The following is a 26,936-nucleotide window of genomic DNA, read 5'->3' as shown; positions in this document are numbered from 1 at the left end:
GGTTACATCCGTCTGAAGTAATTCGATCGATCAATTCACGCGTTTCGTTCTATGCATTGTGCAAATGCAGTCCGCGGAAGTAAGTATACAGTGTGTTTCACAAAATCGACCATGTCTTCGAACGTTGATACCTGATAAAAGGAAGACGATTTAAACGTATATATTATAGTCTTCTCGAGTACACGTTGGCAAAAATTTTCTCAATTTCGGTTAGGTCACCGAAGAGGGTACAGTTGTCCAAGATGAGTGCCGCGTACGCAAAACGGTTCAAGATTTGAAAATGGAAAGCAAAAAACGGGATCGTCGTATCGGCTTGGTCGCTCCAGTCCGCTGATGAAAATCCAATAGAAAACGTACGGATCGTAACGAAGCGAGAGTTTAAGGGAAATCCTATTTTAAAATTAAGATCTGTAATAAACCGTATTTGACAAATATGGAGGTCGTTATCTGTATCGTGTACTAAAAAATTGATAGAAAGCACACCTAGATTATGTTGAGCTACAACTGTTGTCGAAACGTAAAAATAATTAAATAGATTCTGGAAATCAAATTATTGCCGGTACAGTTGTAAATCAATCGACTATGCGACTTGGCTCGCACGTTTGGAACTAGGTGTAGTTTTAAATAAATATTTAGACGTTACGTAACCTTCGTGAGCGTCGCGTGGGCACAGAGAAACTTATTCTCTTTACTTGTTCTTCCATTAGCCTAACAATATTTGTGGTATAATTAGACCCTGATGTATCGTCGGAACGAACAAGTGCCAAAGCCTTGTGCGTGCAATGAAGAAGTTTCAGTTTTAAATTCTTTTGTTTTATTAAGCGATAACTAGGTGGTAAGCAATACGAATAAAATGAGTCTAACGGAATAGAACTTAATTCAATTGAATAAGAAACATATCTTGAAATATATAAAAATATCAAGCAAGCCCCGTATAATCCGCAACTACGTACCAAACGTTTGCAATTTTTACTGTTTCAACTATACATCGCGGATAGAAAATATAAAAATGTCAACATCTTACGCAGTGTTGATCGGAAGGGCAGAATTCTTCAAACACTCGAACAATACGCGTTCAATTTCATACAGTTTGGTCTTAGAGTGATCTTTCTTAGAAATACAGTTTTAGTACAAACACGTATCGGTCCTTGCAATTTTCACTCGCACAAATTTAATCAACCGTTCAAAGACACGTAGCACATCGATGATGCTTCAGGGTTTGCTTATCGCACCAATTACCAATGGAGCAGGTTGACTGATTAGTAAGTAAAAGCGTTGATTGAGCTTCGTTTTGGCTAACGGGTTGTAAGGACGTTCAATACTCCGCAGTGTACCGTGTGACGACACGAATACAGTATCTCTACTAGAGGCTGATTCCCTCGTCAGTGGACTCAAAGACAGTGCCGCCGCCTAAACATCCCAGTGATAATCCTGTGTTTGTATATAGTGATGAAGTGGTCGATGTTCCTGTTGCATCATCTGCTGATCGACAACAAGGACTACCGCAGCGGAGGCCGCTGTGTTTGTAACGTCTGTGAACCAAAAACGAGATTCGCACGAAATTGTCGCTAATCCATTTAGGCGGTGGCATAGTTCTTGAGTACACTAGTGAGAGAATCACCTTGTACAAAGGAATGTAACAGAGCTACGATGAGACTAAGATACGCTCACGAGGAATACTCGATACTATGGTACTATGGTTATTGGAAGAGTATAACGAAGAGAAATTCGATGAATCTCTACCACAGATTAATCTGATACAGATCGAGATCGTTATTGGTAATTTGAGATCGAGATCAGCTCACAAGGAATACTCGATCCTGTGGTTCATCGAAAGACAATAGCGAACAAGATTTCTATAGGAATACTCGATACTACGGTACTATGGTTATTGGAAGAGTATAACGAAGAGAAATTCGATGAATCTCTACCACAGATTAATCTGATAGAGATCGAGATCGTTATTGGTAATTTGAGATCGAGATCAGCTCACAAGGAATACTCGATCCTGTGGTTTATCGAAAGACAATAGCGAACAAGATTGCTATAGCAACCTGGTTTAGATGTATCAAAGTGGTACTTGATTCAAAGGCTGGAGCGTAACTAACTCTTTGACTTAGTATACAAAATAAGGGAAAGTCGTTGGGAGCGAGGGGTCAGTTATCAGGACACGAAACTGAACACACTTGTCGACGAAACTTATCGAGCAACCTAGTACTATACCGTTCGATAAGTTTTATCGAACGGTGAAACTTATTGACCAACTTGGCAACTTTATCCGAACTTGCATAGTGAAAAATTCGGAAAGAATCTAGAGTTTCCGAACCTATGGCAACTTCGAGTACACTGCATCTAAATATTCGTCGCAATAAGCGTTTCGGATGTGCATTCGCTCCGTGTGAAGCTTTTTACGACTAAATTGATGTTTTCAAAGACATCAACGACACGTTCCCGCTGGACGGACTACAGACGCAGGACATCGAAGAAGTACACTTCGATTGGAACCCTTCTAGTCGAGCATGCTTATTTTCGTGGAAACAAAGACTTTCATCGGTCGAATCTAGTCGTCGTTAATATTCTTCGTGCTGAACCTTCGATGCACAGTGGCACGATGCTGTGTAAAAATCGGTTTTCGTTGCACGGTGGAGGGGGATGGAAGGTTTCTCGTCGCGAATCTCGCCCCATAACGGCGAGCGCATTATCGTATTACGTTTCGCCCGACGAGACGCGTGCAACGCAAATGAGGACTTATGTTCAGCCGCTGGCTTCTATCTACCGTAATTTTTTCCGTTGCCGAGCGAAGTTGGCTTTATGACGCGCTCGCGAAACCGGAAAGGAGTAAAACGAATTCACGAAAAAGAAAGGAAGGAAAAAAAAAAAGAAACGAGAGGGACGAATTCGCGCGGAGTCAATTACGAAATAGGGCGTACTTGGTAAGGTATTTCGAACGAACGAATAAAATATTTTCTCGTACGCTCGAGAACACCGAGATTTTCGAAATAGACCGAAACAGGATACCGTATCTACGGACGCGCGAATAAATCGGTCCCTTTTGGATCGGATCGAAGTTTTTCTCGTCGAATCGATCGAACTGTATCTAGATTCTCAACGCGAGGATCATTCTCTTCGTATTTTTATACGACGAATTTTTTATAATCGACATTACATTTCGACGTACGTATCAGTAATAGACACGTGTCTCTCGTAGGAGATATACCTCGGTACGTAAAATAAATTTTCGTTTCAAGTAAAGAAATTGGACACCCACTGGAAAAACATGTGTCGTAACAATTAGACGTTGGGTTAAAAAGCAGAGATTTTTTTAAGGAATCCTTCGGAATGGAACACTGCAAAGAGATGCGAGTTTGTGAATTTTTCTGTTAAAAATTGTTCATCGTAGCTTTTCTACCGTTATTCGAAAAGATAGAAATTTATTTGATCGTATACAGAATGAGACGTTTGACTGCAAACGGCGGTATATTTCAGGAGGGATCGAGTCGTCGAAAAATGTTCTTACAAAAGACGGTGTAAATAATTTTTCCGCGAGTATAGTGGTAGGAGAGACGTCAAAGTCGAATTAATTTTTAAAACGGGACACCGTAGTTTTTTTAATCGTAATATAACAGCGTTCGTCGAAACAAATACAATGACATAGCACGTGATATTATTTCATGCGGTAAAATGGCATAAATGAAATTTATTGGAATCAGATGGACACAAGTCGCTAGCTCAACTCTACGTGACTGTATCGGTTAACCGTGTCGAATGACGCCCATTCGATTTGCGTTCATTTGACTCCTATGAATTTCATTTATGTCATTTCACTGTATGAAATTATATCGTGTGGATGGTCATTATATTCGTTCCGACAAACGTTGCTACATTATCGGTAAATAAATGCAGGGTTCCATTTACAAAAAATTAACTCGACTTTCACATCTTTCACACGACTATATCTACAGGAAAATTATTCGTACCGCATAATGTGCTTCTATATATCAAAGGACTTTTGTAAAAATATGATTTTCGGTAACTTTAATCGTCTGTGAGATACTCCAACATTTTTAGTTAAACGGATCACCCTGTGGAAATACAAGATTTAAAAAATTGTATTCATTCGAGGTAAAAAATTCACATTGTTTTGTATTCAGTACGAGTACATATATTGTTGGAAAATCAGGAACAAAAAATGTCGAGAATTTTTGAAAGGACAACGCTTTAATGGAAAATAATAATATTTCACAGAAAAAGTACAAAGAGGTTTTTTTAAATAGGAAAAAAGTGATCGAAGATATCGTATTGTTTGCCAGTCCCATCGATAAATATGCGTGACTTTAGTGTCAAAGTTTGCAAGGATAACAGCTCGAAAAAAACAATTTTGAGAAAAATTACGTTGAAATTGTAAACTTCAACGCACAACGGGCAATACGAATAGTATTTTATTCGAATTTGCTATTGAAACTCAATGATTAATTGAAATGCGTCATTAATAAATAATAAGGATCGGAAATAACTTAATCGAGTTACCTTTACATTGAATGTTTAAGCATACGCTTCGATTTGAGCCTACAAACGTTTCGATTCCTTATCTTTCAATTCCCATGACTACCAATTTTTCCAATCTCGACAAATAATTTAAAAAGAAATTGTTAACGTTTAACATTTCGAGATAATGCAAAAAAAGTAGTGGAATGTTTTCTACAGTGAAAGACCCTCTTAAAGTATTCGCGAAGAAGAAATTTCGCACACACTTGTCGATGGATTAGTTGCGTCTTTCTATGATGCTCGAAGCTACTAGAAGAGGAAAGTCAAACAATGTTATCCCATCTTACGCTGTTTACTCAGTCTGGCCGTTACGTACGTCCTTCAGTCCGAGACTTTCACGACAACCGGCGATTCGTTACGTTTATTTACGATAATCAAACTATGAACACGTTCCGTATAACATAAAGTACATATGCATAGGACTTGAACCAAGAATACGTTAAAATTGATCTTCTTCGTTCGTAGAATATTCGATTTCGAACAGAATAGGAACTGGGTGAAACTTACCTACGATAATCGAATTATGAACACGTTTTCTATAACTGAAAGTGCATACACACTAGACTCGAACTAAAAATCTGCTAAAATTACAAAACATCCCCTGTCCGTATAATATTCAATTTCGAATAGAACACATCAAATTGGAACAAAAACTAGACTTTGAACGTGACTTGAATTACCACCGGTTAAAATGTAATTTAGAACGTGCACTCAACGAAGATGACCGAAAATGGAGATAAATTGAACATCCAAAAAATATACTTTCAATCGAAAACAAATTTAGATATGTTAGGTATTTAGAAAATCCTGTACTACGCTTATTGAAACGAATAAATCATTTTAACAACAGCATGTAGCTGTACCTCGCTTTTGTACAGTAACGTATACTTATTTTTACCTCTATAAATCGCTTCCTTTTTTTCTCATCAAACGCTCGACTTCCTTGTGCGTACAATTCTGGCGCAATACAGATGTATCGTCGCTATTCAAAAGACTTTATTCCTATTCGCAGCGGTTCATCGATCTCGAAATTGTCTACGAGCGTAATTCGTGCCACTGTAGCCGTTTTCGTGTCCAATAAGGGATTCAAGGGGTTCGCGTAGATTCGCGTTTCATCCATGGCAAGGAAGTCGATCGTCTCAGCGATGCAGCGAGTGGAAACATTTAAACGGGCCACATCTCGACAATTGATATAGCGGGGCAGCAACATGGCTTACCGTGGGATTATAACAACGGGGTTTTGATCCGGGCAAACCGACTAGCATTAATACAATTAGCGGAGCTTTCCTAAGTACCGTAACGTGCCACGGGGTCGGCCTGCCTCTTGGACTTGGCCCAAATAATCGCGATTCAGGGGCCAAGTCACCGCGAGCCGACCTGTCCACGAATTCTATTACCGAATCTCTGACCCAATATGGACTTCCGTGGATATTGCCGAGTCGTTTCTTTCTACGCGATGTCGTAAATCGCGCATGGTGACGCCAGCTTAGAAAAGAGAATTTCAAGTGCAGTGTCCATTGCTCCGATGCAATGGTCGTCAACCTCAAAACGGTCAAAGCTACCGTGGCAATCTTGTAACACGAGCTTACACTTGAAAATCTAGTTGCGCGTAAATTACAAGCAACGAGAACACGACGAAATTACAAAGTAGGGACTTTTCCTGAAATTAAAGAACCTCTCGCACTGTACGTATTCAAACTACTCGTAATTCGTTCAACGAGAAGGATAATAGAATTCATTTGCAATTTTACCAAAACTTGGTAAACACATACTTTGTATCCGTTCTCTTGCAACTGTGATCGTTGCACGTAGAGCAGAAGAACGCTTTCGTATACAGGGTGTCCCGAATTTCACGGTACAAATTGGACAAGAGAGATTCTAGGGCTCGAGATAAAACGCAAATATAGAGTAACAATATTACGCGAGGGAGTTTTCGAGGAAAATGCATTCGAAGATCAATCCAGTGCATGTGCATCTATGTAACTGATGGAATCCATTACGAACGTTTAAAGTATCTTTCGCACTTTCAGTTGCTATACTCGCATACGTCAACACAGATACTGAAATTAACGATATTCTTTTCTATAATTAGAAACAGCTTCAATACCGAACTGACAGCTAGTGTTTCAATCCTCGGTTGATTTAGTTTCATTTGTAAAAATTGACCAAAGATATCGCTTTTACTTTTCTATCCATTTGGTTCATTTAACGTCTTTGGTACACGTGTACTCTGGAAACTGGTGAAACGAGCAACAATACGATACGTCCCGCACGAGAAAATCAATTGAAAATGCAGAGCAACGATTTTTCGTACGAGGCTCTGTTTGTGAAAAAATCAATTTTGAAAATTGAATACAACTTTGGCAACGTGTCCGTCCACTGCTCGTTATTTCTACTTGCGTTGGTATTCTCGTACATGCTACGGTATTATCCGTTCTTTGTTGTACTTACCGTCTTCTAACGAGCTAGAATCAATTGGAACAAATAATACCGTACCATTATCGATCCTTACGAACACCAACGGAAGTAAACACAACGAGTAATGGATAGACACGTTATACAAGTCGTATTCAATCGGACACGTATCTGTCGAATCTTCAACGACATTTTCCTCGAAAATACCGACTCGAATAAAAAAATATTATAGTACAGTTTAGATTCGTATTATCGTACGAAAGAACAATATTGCTGTTTGCCCAATTAGTTATCGAACACTCTGTAGACAGAGTAGCGCGCGTAATTGTTTTACTTATAGAGAAATATCAAAGAAACAGGATAAATGATTCAAAGAGTACTGTATTTGTAGGACATATCGTTTTTGTAAACGTAATGGGGCATAAGCGTTCGATAATTATACCGGTTTCTTTTGCATAGATCAAATCCTCCCGTTCCCAATTAATTTTAATTTAATAAAGACGGTTTGTCGTTCTCTTTCTTTTATTCGTCTTCTTTTCTTACTTCCATCTTTGTTGATCCCTCAAGATCGGGTCAGCTTTCAATAGTATTTTTAATTTGCATTCTCACAACCTCACAATACACACTCACAATCTATATACAAAGCATCTCTACGATCTTATCGTCGGTTGAATAATATTCCTCGCAAGATTCTTTAGCCAACCTAACCTCGATGCTCTTACTAATCGGCTCGTTCCATCCATAATTAGTAATCCAGATGTTATTTCGAGCGACACTCACCTTGGTGAAAGAGTTCACCGTTAACGAGCACTTAAATGCTTCGTTACGTTCTCCGTATCCCAGATTATTGACACGCTTGTGGTATTATGTTTTCAACGGCGATCAGGTCGATCGCACCGAGTTACAGAAACCTGTTAACTTTACAATTGGAAAGCTTCGGCCGCTTTGTTGGCCGGAACTTGTGCAAGTGTTTCATCGATGACAAGACACCGATACCTTTGGCACCCAGGTGCCTATTCGTTTACGATTTAGAACGGACTCGATCAGCTTCAAAGGTAATTCCAGGGCAGCTCGATTGGTTGACACCCTCGGCTTGGAAAGCGTCAAACGATCCTGCGGATGACCGGCCAACTCGTTCGCGTTTCAAATCTACGCGTTTCACGACAAAGTGAACAATGGATGTATAGAATCCCCAGACGACCACGCGATAGCGGTCAGAATCAATTTTACGCCGAGACTCTGAACTTAAATATCACCCCGTTGATTTATGTTTGCGCAACGGTGATCAATATTTGTTCTCGACTCCCCTGTTCGCTTCCAGGGCAGTGACGTTTTCAATAAACGAAAGAATCCAGCCGCGAAAGGAATCCTCGGCAACGTTCCGATACGAGACATATAACAACGTTCGCTTCGAAAGGAAAGTTACCAAGAAAGCTGTTAATTGAGACCGTTGATGATGGAACAATCGTTCGACGTTGTCATTGGAAATCGTAGCGTCGGTCGAGGCGCAAAGTAAAAGTTGAAAGCGTTTTCGCGAAATTTTCAACGCTCTTTTCAAACGTTTTCGTTCGCGACACAGGTAGTTCGAGTTACGGCACGAATTACGCGCGAGATTTCAAAATTAACCGAAAAGGAAGATTAGGTAGAGCGTTTTCAAAGAACTCTACTTTGTCAAAGAGTAGGATTTTTTGTTCGAAAATAAGTAAAAAATGTAAAGTAGAATTTCTCTATAAGAGGCTTTCTTTTCGAGATAATCAGCTTTAAATGTACATAGAGCTCGTGTCGGTTTGAAGAAAATTCGGTTCGATGGATCTCGTGACAAATTTTTCTCGCGTTCGAGTGCAATTTATATAATTTATGAAAACAATTTCTAATCAGAAGAAAAGAATATCAGAGCGTGAGTATCACCGTTTGAAGTTTATCGGTAAGAAAATAATTTATTCTATATTTTTTATCTATTTTTATACAAAGAATTATCCACCGTTGGTTGCAGCACCTTCGAAAATAATTCCTTTTTTTCCACTTTATGAGAACTACATTGTACAATTGCGGACTAAAATATACTCGAAGTAATTCGTAGAAGTGATATACTTTACCAATAATTAAGAAGCTCTCTAGAGAAGGGTCTTGTAGGTCTATGGACCCTTTCTCGATAAATCGTTTTTAATCAACCGTTCCCTATCTAAGAACGTTACTCCAAAATTTTACTTTACCGATCCACCAATTAAGATGAACACCACTTATCGTTCAATCGTGTACAGTTGAACTCGACCGATTGTTACGTTGTCAACTGACTCGCGATCGTCGATTCAATTTTTCAAACGGCATTATTGCGAGTGATATCCAATTTTACAATTTACAAAAACAACAGAATTCTTCCAGAACTATTTCGTTATCAATTCGAACGTAACTACGTATCGAAAGAAACTGAAACGAAAATTTCCAATGCAATTTACACGATTCGATATTTTATTTTACGAGCTCCTTTTCCAAAAAGCTCCACAATTTTCACCAATTATTCAACCGAGAAGCTAGCGTAGTGTCTCGAGCGAACACACGAATTCCTTCTATTTCGCGAGACATTGTATCGGGTCTGTTTGATCGATGTACTCGTAACGTGTTATCTGAAACATCGTGGATGTATATCTGCGACTATGCTTCCTGTTTGCGGTCGAGGCGATAAGAAAGACCGCTCCGAGTCGCGCGTCGTACGTGCACGACTTCCGAAGACGCGAAATGGAGGCGTTTCGATGAAGCAACAAGATTAGTATCTTGCTCGTAACAGGGGCGAAACGTTACTTATTTCGTAGCCCACATGGTGCACCGATTCCGGACGTGCCAGATTCAATGGCGACTGTGATGCCGCGTTTCCGGCACGTACGAACCTGAGCATTGTTGATCAGTCGTCGTCCCTGATACGCGCGAGATACCGTGAACAAAGTAAAATCGATTTCCACCGTTCACCGACTAAATTCTCTCATCCACGCGTAGCGCATTTAAAAAATGATCCTGTAAATAAAAGTATCCGCGATACCGATGACTATTCGTCGGACACGATACGTTCTTTTATCACTTGCGCCCTAAAATAGGCACGTATTGTTTTGTTTTTTTTTTTTTAAGTTGCGAATAAGAATCGTGTCTTGGTACTCAATGTTTGTGCATTTAATTTTATCTTTAATTGAACGAGACGTTGGTCGCCACAGTGGACGAAGTGAACCCCAACGCGCCAATTTAAGGGCTAAAAATGATCTTAACGAGGTTTATTGACAATTACTTTCTCGCTGGAAGACAGTTTCAAGAGAACTTGGACAATTACTCTTACACGAGAAAGTGCAGAAGTTACTGGTTTCTCGAGACCCGTTATGTGCAGCCAGTTGCATTTCCGTTCTTAAACTGTCCGGTAATCGAATTATGAAGTTAACAGCAATAAATACTCTCCCATTATAAAGTAAAGAGAAAAACAGAATTCTCCCCTTTGGACCTACGATTAAACTTCGTTGTGTAAATTCGAAAAATTGAACGCAATTTTTGTTGAACTATTTCGAGTAATTTTATTCGTCGTTTAACCCCGATGGAACAATTCGATCTCTTCGAAGATTCACTGTAGCGTGTTGTCGATTGTAAGGGAATTACCGTATTGTTGCAAATAATTACTATATTCGATTCTTGGGACAATCTGGGTACAGTTCGCGTATTATTTGAAAAAAATTGTAACAATTTAGAAGAAGAATCAACACGTGGATATTTCGAGGAGTCCCGAAGCAAGGGAGAAAAACATCGAGTGTTCGTACGATCAATAAATTGCTCGATATGTTTCAACGAAAATGATTTTTCATCATTTGTGTTCAAACGTTTAGAATAGCAAAGGTAAATTGTATTTTATTCGCAAATAAATCGTCGAAAGATTAATTTCACCGCACAGAATCGAGCTACGAACTGCGTTTATTTTCACATCGCATGAATTGCAATTGAAACTGTCTCTTAATTATTCGAAAGAGATCTACCGGCACATCGAGACACGTAACACAAATCTGTTGAATTACCGAAGTTTGTACTTACTAAGGCGGGATAACTTGTACGCATCTGCGGTATTAATTACTTGCACGAAAACCAACAAGTCGAACTTCCGAGTCGTGTTGTTGTTGTGATTCGACATCGCAAATCTGAAGGCTGATTGAACTTCGTCGGTGCCCTGCTCGAAAATTGCACCTGCAACTAGAAAAGGATAGCGTTAATTCCATTGTTCGAAGAAGACATACTTCCGAAAGATAAAGCAAAGTGTACGAATTTCGTACGTGTTGTAAATGTAAACATGTAAGGAGCACGTCTCAAATACGTTTAACCGAAATATTCGAGTATATCGATATCGAAGAAAATTGTAAGGGGAAGTCGAGATCAATTACGTTTCTCTCTTTTAACGGAAGTTATGTATAAACATTACAATTTTTTTCGAACAAAATGTAGACATTTCCTGTTTTTCATCGATAGTTTTCAAATACGCTCGGTAGGTTCGACTATTATTTTTATACTTGTACCTCGAATACATCGAATACTGGTAGTTTAAAAATTGGCATATCTTGATACTACTTTCCTTCAAATTTATTATTAAATACAAATTTTCGTACAGGTATACTTATCTCGTTGAAAATTATACTCTTTTGTATTAAAATAACACGAATATTCTGTAGAGAAACACGTTTCTTAAAAAACACGAAATATAGAATTTGATCGTTTCGAATGATCCAATTCCATTGACTTCGGTTTTTGTAAACAAATAGCAACAGTTTCTATCTCTTTGAAGTTCATCGAGATCAATCTGAATCCAAATTATTCGCGAGTCTGAATCCAAATCTAATTGCATATATTTTCGTTTCGAATAATACTTACGTAATGCTCTATTCGTATGCAAAGATAATATTTTCGCTAAAATGTGGGTTCACGACGAAAGATCCTCTTTTTCGAAAGATTGCAAATTGCTCGAAAATAATGAGCAGTAGTGTACGGACATTGGAAAAAAATGTTCTTCGAGTGGATGAAACGTGGTCGGGTGGTTTCGACGTAAAATTTTTTCGAAATATTACTCGAATACGATCCTTTCTCGTAGACCGGAAAATAAAAACGAAATTGCCTTCGAGTCTTTCCTAGACCTTCACCGGCAGAGAAAATATTGCCGATATATCATTCTGGAGGTGATGCAACTTTCATAAGCAACGCTTCTTCTCGTTACCTAAAGTAAGGAAGATATTTGACATTGGACAGAGTCGTTCCAACTTGTCGAACCCGCGTCGAAGCTAACAACTCGCGCGTATCGTGAAACGGATACGAAACGATGCTGACGAGAGAAACGTTATCGGATGTATCTTAATTTTTTATGAACGTTGCGCGGTAGCATTAACGGTGAAAGGCGTGATTCACGGTGAGAGAAAATACGATTACCCCATAGACAGAGAAATAGGGTGTAATAATCCGACACTGCACCCTGTATCGGATGTATGATCGCACAGTGGTCCGTTTGCTAGTGGTTCGCACATGGCACAGTAGTACGAGCCAACGTCTGCTCAGCCACTGTCGGCACACGACCCTCGTGTAATTACGTCGATCCATTCGCCGTTAATAGTCGGTAATACGTGCCAATATTAATGCTGCCGCCTATCCGATAGTTTACCCTAAACTACTCGTATTTTACCGATATTCCACGGGATTTCTGTTCACGAGAAACTTTATCGTCCGCGACGATTCCGCGAACCCTCGATTCTTCGGTCATTGGTCCCTGTAACTCTTACTTTGATATTGTAGTATCGGATTTTCGGCGTCCGCTTAGGCCTGCTTCGAGCGTAGGCCTAAACAAGATAATGTGCGCGGTTGGACTCGAGTTGAAGTAAACATTTAGCGCCGATCGGCCCGCTAGCTTTCCTGGAAGGCACGAGTATCCTTTACAGGGGATCTTGTGCGACGACCGAGCGTGAGAATGCATGGGGATGAAAGGAAATACATGTGGTTCGGAGAAAGTGAAGAGTGTTTAGAAAAGACGGGTGATTGGGATGGCCGAGCGTGGCCGAATGTCTGAAGTGAGAGAGACTGAGGATTGGAATAAAAGAGAATGAATGGGAATGACTATATAGAGCGCGAGAAGAACGTAGGAACATAGTATGACAAAGTATGACGACGAGAGTATGTCCGAAGAGTGTGTCGCGGACGGTATGACTAAAAAGACGATAAGACGAGACAACTAAAAGACGTATCCAGCGAAACTAACCACTGACGCTACATCTAACACTACCATCATTGTAATATATAATATTATTAAATATACTTTAATATACCACATCAGAGCAATAGTTATTTGGGGGCTCGTACGGGGATAAATCATTCAAAGACTTCTTCTCCAGAGATCCAAGTGATAGGAGGAGAGAAAAGAACAACAATATTCGATGATCGAGTATTTCGCGGCAACCAGCGATCGTGTCTCGATCGATCGCGTTCGCGAATCTCGAGTACCGATCGATGATTCGTCGCGACGCGTTACGTCGCGACGCTCGATACTCGCGATCTCGTTGCACCAGCGAGTACCTTGTAAACGGTATCGTTTCTCCTCGTTTCTCTCCTTTCTCTACTCGGTCGGAGTTACTCGAGTATTTTTTCAAAAAATAAACGAGCAAACCGCGAACAGTTTTTCCTTTTTTCCGATGCCGCGAACAAACAAGCAGCGGCGTCGCATTGAAATCGTTTCCTTTAAGACCGTGGTAGCTGTCGTCGCTAAATTTGACTTTGTTTCGAATGCTCCTGTTTCTTTTCGAAATGAGAGAACTTTTCACACGACCGGTAAGGCGCACGATGTAACGTTACGTAACATTATTCAGGGAATTGTTTTCATTTCTCGCTCGCTTTCTTTCGTTCCGCGTTTCACAATTTTTTTCCACGCTGCGAACGCTGGAAACACTCAACGAGCGTATCACTGCACATTTCGTGTCGCATTGCTGTACGAAATCAATCGTCAAAGACGAGTTCTTCGTTCGAAATAAATGGTTACTCCATTAATGCGTGATACGCGCGTTTAAATTTCGCGCGAACGAATTAAATATTCGAAGACTCGAGAGAGTTGTTTAAACACGGCGATGATTGGATACAGCGATAGATGTGTACTATAATATCTATTATCGTTCACGTTCCACCGGAGATTCGAACGAGTCGACAATTTCTCGAGGTTTTGTGAATCAGTGTTTTTCGAAATAGAGAATGCAATTTGTAAATAGTTGCACAGGATATCCTAGAAACCAACGGGGAATGAAAGAAACTTTTTAACGTACAACGATGCACGTAACCGAAATGTCTCTTTATTGTTTGCAAGAGTATACTTTCTTTGTGTCGTTTTAAGCATCCTCCTTTCAAAGTTTCAATTCAAGATAATTGTACAAACGAGTTACTCGAATTTTCGGAATTGTTGTATCCCTATTACTTCCGATACGTAATTCGATAAAGATCGTTTCTCTATCAGCGCGAGAGTTTTGCAAGCTGCCGAGTGATCATTTACATTCAACGAATAAAGAATTCGATCGATAAAAATCGGTAAAAACTATTCAATCTCAGAACGAATTGAAACGAATCTGATAATTTTTTCGCTACAAATTTCGGGCGTAGAAATTCCCTCTATTCTCCGGAGGAGTATCATTAAAAGAGTTTGAAAGACATTGTTGTAAACCATAAGAGAAACGTTGCAAAGAAAACGTTTCCGTTGTACGCGATAGTTGCATGGTACAAAGCTGAGAGGAACAAGGAACGAATGAAGTTCTCGCACGAGTCCGAAACGCTTTTCTCTTTCCTCTTATCGAACGCACTGTTGTTTCTCCCTTTGAATATCAAAACAAGCGGAATAATAACCTAACCTGGACGCTGTTAAACGAATTTGGTCGCGAGATAATGTAAACATCGTGTACGTAATCGCGACGTCGTGCAACCACCCTACTTATCTCTCGTTCCGTGTTTTTATAAAGCGATATCGTAAGTTTGACTACACGTTGGTCGTGGACAATGTATACGTATACACGTATTTTTTAATGTCGTTCTTGACTCGTGGCAAACGGTCGGTTCAACGCAAAAGTACGAATCGATACGAACGTTTGAACTAAAAATTATTTGCTCGACGAAACAACGCGAAGCAATTACCGTCTGTAACGCAACCACTTTAAGTTCATAACGATAGATAACGAGGAGAATGGGAAATCGCAAAATCGATAGAAGTGGAACTGTAAACGTTGTTTAGTACCGAAGACGTTGACTGTTCACGGTGCAAGTTTGTAATGATGTAGTTGGGAGAAGTTTGATGAGCTACGGTCATGAAGTTGCGCGTCAACAATCAGCCATTTATGATCAAACGTATCTGAGATTCTGTCGGGCTGGCGCCGTATAGTTACAGCTGCGACGGTTCCCAGAAACACTGTGATTCAACGAGAAAAATGCTAACCTGACTCTGAATGCTCGTTCGATCTGCCACGCCGTTTTATTTGTATTTTGAAACATCAGACTTAGATTTAAAGGTATCTAAGAATTTTACTTAAACGCAGAAATCGTGATCAATAGCACCGTTAACAAGGGTCATAGAAAGAAACGAAAATGTCTTTTTTCGTATAAAAGAAAATCACATTGAACCTCGAACTAATGCAAATTATATCCTGAACATTTTCTCGAGTATTCGAAACTAAAGAGAGTGTTCAAGTGTTCCGTTTTAGGAGCAATCGCTCTGCAATAAGTGGTACGATCGAAGAAGAGGGAATTCCGTATTGAAAAATGAATCGAAACCATAGATTTAAGTTCTCTTCGCGCGAGGCTGTGTTTTCTAGAAAATTGAAAATATCCTAGAAAATTTACGCGTCCGGAGCAGATGCGCGGCAGAAATTCGGTTCGACGAATCTGGCTACAGATAGTTTAAATTCGTACGGAAATACTATTTCCCTGTAACTAAATCTATTACGTAGTACAAATACGATAGATAAAAGTAGAAGTAGCCAGAAATCCAGGATTTATCGATCGGGGGCTCGCCTGCCCCGCGTAACTTCAAATTCGACTTCTTGGAGAACGAAACTCCAACTCGCGCAAAAATGTTGCATCGCGTTTCGGATTCATTTTTCAACGCGGAATCATCCTTGTTGCACCGTTCGTCGCGGAATATACCCTACACTCGCCCCTCGTGGTAAACGATCGCGCACGAAGAACGTGTAAAAAAAAAGAAAAAGATAAAAAAAAAAAAAAAAGAAACTGCTTCAATCAAGATTATAAAGAGAAACTCACAAAGAAACGTTATTCTCGTCGTGAACGCTTTTTGCATCGCGAACGAAAGAACCTTCTATAAGCCTGCGTAGAATAGTAGCTATCTCGTTCCGCACACTGTGAGCGCTTTTGAACCCGTCAAAGGGGTTAATTTGTAAAAATTGAACACCCGTGGCCGCTGGAACGAACGCTTCCGATATAATTTCATCGAGATCGAGCGAGACGGAGCGACCATCTCGGAGCATCTTGTTCGTTCTCGTCCGAAAATATTCGTCTCTCGCGTTTCTTCGTTCCTAACGACCAATTTCGGCCTTGATTCCGCTCGTTTGGTACTCTCGGCAGTTTCCTCGTTACATCCACCTACGGTACACCGAGAATTACACTCGAGTTCGGGTTAAACGAGAAAACGAGTCCAGCCGTGAATACCTCTTTCGGGGTAGCGCGGTGTTCGTCGCTGATATAAGGGGTGGGCCAATGACCAAAGAACGCGTTCGCGACACCAACGGTACTTTTAAATACCAATCTGGATACCCCTGTTTATCACGGCGAGCGTTGACAGGTGGGGCGCCGCCGCGCGTCTATTGATTGGTGCCCAGCCTCCCCACCATGCTCTCACACTCACATCGATTCCCCTCTCCTGGCTCCTCCCTCCCTCCGCGCGCTCTCGATCCCTGTCCTTCGTCCTCCTTCACCCTCTTCCTTCTACTTCCACTTTCTCTCTCTCTCTCTCTCTCATTCTCTCGGTCGTACTCTCCCTCGCCCCTCACCCTTCCCGCGGTCCGTCATATTTTTCCTTCGCGCGCTTCGAGCCTCGTTTTATTTCACCTCCCCTCCACTTGTACTCTCAGACATCGGTATTCGTCGATGTTCAACCCCTCGCGTTTCTTACGACCCTTTCCTACTCGTTGACTCGTTCCAACGTCGTTTCTAACGACCGATTTTTTCCCGTATTTGTTACTATCCCCTTCGGGATACAACCACGAGGAACGCTGTAATTTCTCCCCGAGTTAAACCCGAGTTTAGAATTTCCTCTGGTAGTACGGGCCGGGTTCGAGTCTTTCTCTCTCCGTTTCTCGCATCGTGTCCCTCTCAGCCGTTTCGTTTTTCTTCTCCGCGCGCGCTTAATTGTTCCCCTCCTGTTCTGTAATTTATTTCGATTCCTTTGTGTTTTTCTTTCGCCGTTGCTCGCGGCCCGTTTCCCGTCGTCCCTTTGTCCCCGCCGCTCCGAGCCAATCAACCGACCGGCCTGCATTCCTTCGCTCCGTGAATTCCTAAAAGTCTCTCGAAATCTCCCCGTGTGTTTGTCCTCGTTCTTGCGCTTGTCTTTCGGTTCGCCTTTGGCTCGCCCGTCCCGTCTCCTCGTTCAGACTCCCTGTCTCGGGGTCTTTCTTCGGTTAGCTCGATGTCCACAATCGGGCTCGACCCAACGCGCTGTTGCACAACCAATCGTCGCGACATTTCGCATAATCCTGCTCGACGATTCCCGTTACGCGACGTTCGTACGACATTTCGTGGAACGTCGAATCGTTTCTTACCCCGAAACGAGGGGACGTCGATTCCGTCGAGTTCGACGTCGATAACCCCTCGCGAGCGATCACGATTAACTTTGAGCAATTATACGAGCTTTCGCGAACTCGAGCTTCGAAGATGTACAGGGCGTACTGTGAAATGTGGTTCAATCCGAGCAGCACAGTATCACTCGTGTACCGAGTTAGTGAGAGATGATGCGAAAGATTGAGAATACTGCGGAAATTGGAGAATACTGTTTTTTTTTTTTGAAGGAAAGTTTGACTTTTGAGAAATCGATTTTGAAAATCTATCGAGTGGACTTGACTCTTGAGATCAGTCGGCGGGACTAAATTTAGATCGTCCTATCGATCGTGCTTACGATAAGAAAATGAACTGTCAGCGGATTTCAATCTCGGAGTAATAGTTTCTTTGAACGTAAAATTCCAATGTTGGATAAGTCGCCATGGAAAAATACATCGATCACCGCGATCGTCCAACTTGACACCGTACGATTTTTATTTACAGAATTATACAAAATCAATTGTCCGTAACGAGCACTGAACGTTTACGGAAGATTGTAATTGTATCCTGGATATGTACGCAAGAACACGGAGCATACTTTCAGCAATTTTTAGGTTAATCGAGCAAAAAATATTATTTTTCATTTTAGATTTGATTTTTCATACTCTGCTCGATTGTACTATATTTTTCGGAACATCTCGTATACCGATCAGAAGCATTCAATCGTCTGTATGCCTCGCACAGTCAATGTTCCATCTCGTGCGATATTCTATTCATCGTTATATTCACTATTCATAGCTATACTGTTTGTATAGTTTTCTATAGCGTTTCGATTTGTAACTGTAGTTTTGTTATTTTTTTTTTAACGAGCAAGCTTCGCGCGTAAGGGTTAAAAACGTATTCGGTTCGATATTTCGATGAAAATTACAAAATTGCTTACGCAGGTAAATTTTTATTTTGAAAACGCACAGTTTTACAATACAAATCTTTTGTGTATACATAATAGTTTTCGAGAATATACGACCGAATGTACGTTTTCCATTACCCAACTCTTTGTAAACTGTTCTCATTCCTTTGACACGAAACTTTGCGAATGAAAAAATTGTACGTATCAAATATTTTTTAGTTTATCGTTTAAATCGTATATCGAAATGTACCATCGAAAAATGAAGTAAAGTTCCACGAATCGTTTCTTGAATTAATTCTTTTCTATACTTGTAGTATCAACGTATAAATAATATTCTACTTTTTAATGTATTTGTGCGTTCCTAACTCTTAATCGAGAATTCGTACATGACTTTAGATTTGTAGATCGTAACAAGATTTCATAAGTGTTACTGTAAAAATTGTACGAGAAATTTAAACGTCTTTTCTTCGAAACAAGATTTTAAAAAATGATCTCCGCGATCCATTGATTCGAAACAATAAACAGATATTCGTCAAATATCCCTTCGTATCAGATATCAAACTTATACGCGCAATTTGACATTTTTAACAATTAATATTTCTATTATCTGCCGCCATATTGTTGTACTTCATTTTCTCTTAAAAATTCTGGTATCTACCACAAGTATCGTTCTGTAAATTAATAATCATTTCGAATGATTAATTCCTGTTCAACAGAATATGTTATTCAATTAGCTACGAAGCAACGCAATTATAAACACGACTTCCAGTCTATGACCCTTCAAATATCAATGATTTTGTCATATAAAAATTCGTTACATATTCTACAAAAGTGTATAAATATTCGTAGAAAATTTTCGATTAAAACACTTTATAGTTTCGTCCAAAAAAAAAAATCACATTTTTCACCTATTTTCGGTCCCGGGATGCGATTACCTTTTGATTCTTTGGGGTGGTTGTTGGTCGGTTTGATTAAATTTTCGCAACAATTAACGTTGTTTGTCGCACGGGGACGACCACGGCTCTCGAATTCCACGATTGTCACGGGCGCAATGTTTAATCCGTCAGCTTACAGACGCTTCTTCCCGCGATTACGAGTCTCGCGCGCGAGAGTCTCTCGACGCAAAACTTGCGACGCTTAAGCGACCGTAGAACCCAAGGATTCTGGTGAATCGAAATCGCTCGAGGAAGAAGGGGAGTCCGCTCCATGGCTGGAAGTTTGATCGTCGAAGCATGAAATTATCGACGCTGGAAGCGAAATAGAGGGAATTTCAAATAATAGTCATTACAAGCCAAACGACGTCGAACGGCCGACAATGTCGTTATGTTTCGGCGATTGCGTACGCCCTCGGGGGGCCTCCGTTAGTTTTATCTGTTTATCTTTTATTATGGTGTCCACTCGTCGACCGATGGAGTCGGAAGAGTTTACAGGGAGCTGGCGTGCGCTTGTTCGCGTGCACGTTTCCCCGTTAAAGTGGGAAACACGAGCGGTCCGCGAGCACCGTCCAAATAGCGTTCTGGAAAATTTCACAGGAATTCCGAGCGAATCGTAGAAGTTACACGGGGTGTTTAAATAAAACGCTGTATACGGGGTGATTTCAGAAATACATGTGCATCGTTCAGAATGTAAATCTACACATTATCGAAGGAAGAACGGGAACTGTTTGACTAGGATTTTAACGCGCTTTTACTGAATGATGGTAGAGCGATCCTTTTTTATGTACGTAAAATATTAGGTGTAGACACTCGATAGTTTTTAAGGTATAAATAATTACGATAGTAGAACGATCCTTTTCGATGTATGGAAAACATTAAGTATGAATACTCGATAGTTTTTTAGATATAAATGATTGTGAGAGTAGAGTTATCCCTTTTGATCTATGGAAAACATTCGATGTAGATACTCGATAATTTTTAAGATACAAATAATTATGATAGAATTCTCCCTTATGATATACGTAAAATATTAAGTATAGATACTCGATAGTTTTTAAGAAATGAATAATTCAAGTTATACCCGTATGTATCTCTTATAGATCAAGACATGTATCGCGATATAAACTTTGTACTTCATCATTGCAGTGGTGAAGGGGCATAAACGTTGAACCAATCGAAGGTCTGCAGCTGACAGTAAATAAAAAATTGCTCGACGCTGTTCAAATTCCTCTGTAACACGGTACTACGTTCCTTTAACAAAATATTCCATTGATCCAATTTTCAAAAATCGATGTCTTTTTATTTTCACACTTCGAACATTTTCTTCGATCATCCCTAACACGAAAACTAAGGTGTATAGAATATACCTGCATAGGAAATTTTTTACTCATCGTAGGGTGCAGATTTAACTTCCGAAGTATGAACGTATATTTCCAAATCACCCGGTACGTTGCATCGAGCGCCAGACCGAGCCGAATTCCATGGAAATAGTTTAATATTCGTGGCAATAGCAAAAACTTGGCACACGAGATAAAAATGCCATAAATTGACTGCTATTGTCGAGGGTCGTTTCGAGTAGCCGTCGTATCGGCGAAATAAACGAGATCGACAAATCTAGAGAAGAAACGATGCCACTCGACGTAATAACTAATTAATACCTATTTATTCCTATTCATACCTATAGATTCTAAAGAGTAGATGAAAAACGATGGTACAAAGTACACGAATTTAAAATGAATCTGCCCTGGGTTTCGTACATCCTGTTGCGATAGTTTGTAAGACGGTTCAACTCACTGTAGAGTTTTATCTATTTTTTTTTTGTCATTGTTGTAGAATTCCGAATTCTGAGAATAAGCTACCTCGACGAGGAATTAACGGTACAGAGTCGACCGGAAACGAAATACGCCCAATTCGTGTTGTTACTTTTTACTAGGAGATGCCGTACGGACTCATTGTTGTATCGTAATAGCGAATTTAAACTTTACAATTTGGACGTGGATCGCGAACGCATCCACGGTGAAAGGTGCAAAGATTGTTTTCATCCGTATCCAAAGTTAGCAGCGAACAAAGTAACGTCAGTCTCCACTTTTGACGAAACGTATGAACGATTCATTCGTAGCAAAGCGATAGTAACAAGTCTGAATGTGTCCAGAAACAAACGAACAACCCGCGGCTAAACGTTTGGATTTCGGTTCGTTTCGTTCCGTAATTCATTGTGCCGGCAGACCTTGAAAATGACGGCGTTTTGTTTTCTATTTTTTAAATATTTCACGACGTTCTCCCGCAGGGGCTGAATTCATTAACTCGATCCCGACGTTTGCTGTTTCGTTCGTCGACATTTTGGAAACTAATGAAAGGAATTTAACCATTGAATCGGTGTACATATTCCAGCTTTCATCTTTTACACTGTGGGCCAATTATTCACGATGCAGATCCAAAGTACAAAAGTGGAAGTTTGCCTTAATCCTTTCATTACGTCGGTTCATTACTCTCAGCTAAAATGCTCTCGTTGAACGAGGTACCGTGCTAAATGTGTACACATTACACCTAAAAAGTTTCTTTCGCAATGATTTTCGGATAAAAGGATCCGATCTTTCGAGCAAGATATTTATAAACTTTTTGATCAATTTATTTCAATTGTACACCGAGAATTGCAAGTTCGGAGTAAATGTACGGAGAGATCGTGACGAGTGACGATAGTTGCTCGTTATATGGAAGCGATGAATCGTGGAGAACGATTATAGTTGGGTGTTTTAACCCTTAAAGGGTCAAGGATCTCTTAATATCCCCGATGAAGTTGTTCGTTGAATACCAGCAACCGGAACGACTTAAAAGTGAACATTCTTTAACTGCTGGATACTGGAGTCAAGGTTACTACCTATCCATCCACGATGATTCAAGTAAATACAAGAAAATCGTTCTTTTGAAAAATCGATTCATGATCAGCATCTCTATTCGACAGTCGTTTGTTTTTCGGTTCAACATCATCGAACGATGGTACGGAAAGCAGTGGAAAACGAAAGACAAATGCATACAACGTGTCCCATAGTGGAAGAACCGGTGGAGTTTGTGTGGAACTCGTGTAACTTCTGAGGAAGTTCCCCATTCGTGATGTATGTAACACGTGTCCGATCATTCTTTCACACGGCGACACGTGAAAAATTCAACGCAAGACGAACGGGTCTTTAATTATCATTTATCGAGAGCTCGGTTCATCGAACGTTCCTTTAATATTCCGACGAACAAACACAGAATTTTTCACAGACCTTCGAACGTCAATATGGAATCGACGATCTGTATAATTAAGCTAGGCGTCGTTCTGCACAATTTTATGGAAGCGATGAATATTTGCACGGGGATCGTTTGAATTGTACAGGTTCGATAGACAACGATGAAAATATCGCGCGTAGTGATTTCACTGGAACGGAGCCAACCGCGATTATTTAAAAAAATATTCTCTAGCAGAAGGCGTGAATCGAGCGATTCTGTGGTTGCCGTGCAAATGGCTGACTGTACACTGCCATTCTTTTCGTGAGAAAAATCAATTCCGTACGGAAAGAACACTAGTTACCGTGGTACAGAAGAATTTTTATCGTTTCACGTGTCGTCGTGACCATTCCTGGCATAATTTCGTTCATCGAATCTGAGAAGAGGGAACCGATTGTTATTTATTTATTTATTTATGGATGCCAACCGTTTAGCATGCAGATAAAAAAAATACAAAGGTAGATGTAAGTAGAAAACGCACAAGTGAGACTGCGTCTTAAAGTCACACGAGAGCTAAAAGTACAATTAATTTGGATAACTAAAACCATAATACATTAAAATTTTATTTTTTTCTTAAATATATTATTCTTACGATTAAATTGACCGCAGAGCCAGAGAATCAAATTCCTATTTATTCTCGAAAATCAGCGGTATTTATCACGCACTTATAGATATTTCCAAAGAATATCGGACAAACTGTTGAATAATTTTTTCTAGATACTACAAGTTTGTATCTATTATTAACGTGACCATGTTGAAGCAGGTAAAATAATGACTATCGATAAATTCTTGTCACTGTAAGTGACACAGTGAATACTGAACATTAAAATCGATCGTTAATGTCACGTGTAATAATCTGTAAATTTTCATATTTGGCACAACATCAAACTTGAATTGGTTTCAGTTTAGTGGAACATTTATCTTTTGGTCTACTCTTTTGAGTACTTTCTCATTGTACTTGCGATAAATAATTGTGAGTTTCCAATTCCTTGAAACCTGTGGATCATCCACCTTTTTAATATTCACCTTTAGGATATGTTACATCTCTATTCAGATCGGTACTAAAAATTCCCTTTAGCGTAAAAATATCGACGAGGAATTTTGTTATGTAAAAGGATCCCTGTATTCGCGGTTTGAAATATTTCCCACGGATACGGGGATTCTGTTGAGGGGTTTTCTCCGAAACATTTAATTAAACCTTTACTCGTATCTATTTAACTTGTTTGTTTCAAAATTACCAGCATTGCCGTGGCTTTATTCGTGGAAATAAACGGTTTGTTCCCGAACGCTCTCGATATTGCTTACTTTTTTTTATACGTTTCTTTCAAACCCGCAGGGGGTCAACCATCGAATGAAAAGCAGGTCGCGTACTAGAATTTTCTACGTCAGCAAGTGTCAACCATCGAAACATTTTAGAGTTTTTGCAGAAAATTCAACATGATTGACGTATCGCGTATCCGATAAGTTTCAGCCTTGTTCCATAAATCAAGAAACAGTTGGTGCGTGGTTCTACAAATTTGACGCGATCGTCCCGTACGAACTGAAAACTATACGTACATTATTTACGAGAATTGTTCACCGAGTCGTCGACTACTGACGTATTATTTGGAAGACAACTATTTTTTCGTCGTTTCGTATCGACGGTAACTTACTCGGCGAAACGATCTTTCTCGAAAACCGGTTTAAATAATTTTCCTCGGACGAGCAAGAATTTTTCAATTTTTACCTAAAAGTGGGGACTACTTGTTCGAACGGTGTTCAAAAAATTTTTTCATCGGGCACGAGGGAACAATATTCGGTGACACGAGTGTCACAGTAACGCACGGAAATTCAACGGTTCACTTTTGACAAAAGCATCGGCTACACTTGTACCGTTGGAATTTTTTATAAATTTTTCCCGATAATATTTCGCCATATTGCAATACATTTCGCGAAATAGCACAAATGACCATATTTATCGAGCAGCACGACTGCGAATTTTTACGTCGTATTATTCGAGAACGTAATTTAACGCGATTCGAAGCTTCGATTACAGTGAATCGGTAATTATTTAATTGTATTGAACGCAACGATACGTTCTTGATACCCGATACACGATATTACGATAGATTCGATAGATTCGGTCGATAAAAGATTGTACTCCTCGATTTAATACGTAGTAATTCCATCGAACTCGTAACCGGGCGCAGTGATTTCATCGAGGTTACGTTTCTTACGGTCGATCTTATTTCTGGACCACGGTTCGTGCAGGTTTATCGAGGGAAGGTGAGTGTTCGCTGTGTACTGAACATTTACAACGAAGGATCGTTGCTCGGTAGCGACTCGATCGACGTATGGACATAATTCGGTTTTGTCCTCGATCGGTTCACCGTATTGGTAGTGTACACGCCGAATCGTGAACCACCCTTGTCGAAGTTAACGTCGATTCTCATACAGAGAGCTACCATATATTTATTCTATCGCGAATGTTCCTTTCAACTTTTGTTATTTCGTTCGATCATTTCCCGATATTTTAAGAGAGTTCGAAAAATACGATGACGTAATTTCAGCGAGGTATCCATCGCACTATCGAACGTTCACCTAACACGATTTAGATATAACACAAAAACTGCAACAGATTTCCTGCAACGCGATTACTGCGCGGTTTCTTAAATCTACGCTATGCTAAAATTACTATACCACGTAAGTATTTGGAAAATTCATTTTCAGGGACAACGCAAAACCGTTGCAAGTTTTATCTCGACCATTCCCCGCTGAACGCCTCGAGCTTCGGGAAGGAAGTTCCACGCGCGTTTTCACGTGCGTCGTAACGAGACCACGAGACGAAATAATATGCACGCGTGATCCCAAGCATGCGTATCCTGTTTCAGCCGCGTCCAAGATAATCCATTTGTCCGTGGAATCGGAGGACACGCGAAACCCGGAGATTCATAAGGTTAACCGTGCAAGCCCTTTCGCTCGACGCCTCGGCTAATCAGCGAGTCGGTTCCGTGACAAATCCAATTTGACGACAATGACCTAACGAGCTAACTCGATTTAAATCCGTGCCCCAATATCCTTCGAGAAGTCTGCCGAGTGGCGGGTGTACGGACCATCCACGAGACGTCTTGTCACCACGGAACGACGATCCGATATTGTATCCCTTAAGATATTCCGGGGATTTAAATTAAGTTCTTGCCCGTAGATATTGAATCCACTTTATGTTAATACCGAATGATCTTCGCCCGCCGCCCCCTCGAAGAAAGGGGGAGCCCAGAAAACGAACGGCTGAATAATTTTCCGAAAGCTTCTCGCGAAGAAGAAACGACGGAGAACAGAAAAACCCAGCCAACCCCCGTTGATCCGTTTCTTTAAGAAAGGCCTTCGGGAGAATCGACTGACTGGTTGGTTCGTCAGCTTTTCTCACGAGCTTTCCACCCTCCCCCATTGGTTCAACGGTTATAATTCGATTAAGCGATTCGGTAAACGTTTCCACCGCGATTCTCACCGAACCCCGAATTATTTTCATTCGCCCCGTCAGCCACGCGAACGTTCGTATTTTTATACTGCATCGGGGACAAATATATATCTTCGAATCTGCGCGAAGATACATAATAGGTTGTTCAATAAGTTTTGTCGTTCGATAAAGCTTATTGAATAGTACTATATGGTATAGTATTGTTCAATAAGTACTATATGGTATCGTACTGTTCAATAAGTACTATGTAGTATAGTACTGTTCAATAAGTATTATATAGTATAGTACTGTTCAATAAGTATTATATAGTATAGTACTGTTCAATAAGTACTATGTAGTATAGTACTGTTCAATAAGTACTATGTAGTATAGTACTGTTCGATAAGTATTATATAGTATTATTATATACTGTTCAATAAGTACTATGTAGTATAGTACTGTTCGATAAGTATTATATAGTATTATTATATACTGTTCAATAAGTACTATGTAGTATAGTACTGTTCAATAAGTATTATATAGTACAGTACTGTTCAATAAGTACTATGTAGTATAGTACTGTTCAATAAGTATTTTATAGTATAGTACTGTTCAATAAGTACTTTATAGAATAGTA

At 40.0% G+C, this 26,936-nt stretch overlaps 1 protein-coding gene across 2 annotated transcripts in view; it reads right to left on the bottom strand.

Moving 5' to 3' along the window:
• Glurib (Glutamate receptor IB) overlaps positions 1-26,936 on the bottom strand; it is a 467,146-nt gene that overhangs the window by 210,606 nt on the left and 229,604 nt on the right. For both annotated transcript variants that reach the window (XM_076313858.1, XM_076313859.1), the window contains exon 2: positions 11,020-11,175. In XM_076313858.1, coding sequence (XP_076169973.1) covers positions 11,020-11,175 — 156 coding nt within the window. The remainder of the gene's footprint in view (positions 1-11,019; positions 11,176-26,936) is intronic.

This window comes from Ptiloglossa arizonensis, chromosome 6 (genome assembly GCF_051014685.1).
Source record: "Ptiloglossa arizonensis isolate GNS036 chromosome 6, iyPtiAriz1_principal, whole genome shotgun sequence".
Lineage (NCBI taxonomy): Eukaryota > Metazoa > Arthropoda > Insecta > Hymenoptera > Colletidae > Ptiloglossa > Ptiloglossa arizonensis.
The sequence above is the reverse complement of the archived record's forward strand: the minus strand, read 5'-3'. Positions and strand labels throughout refer to the sequence as shown.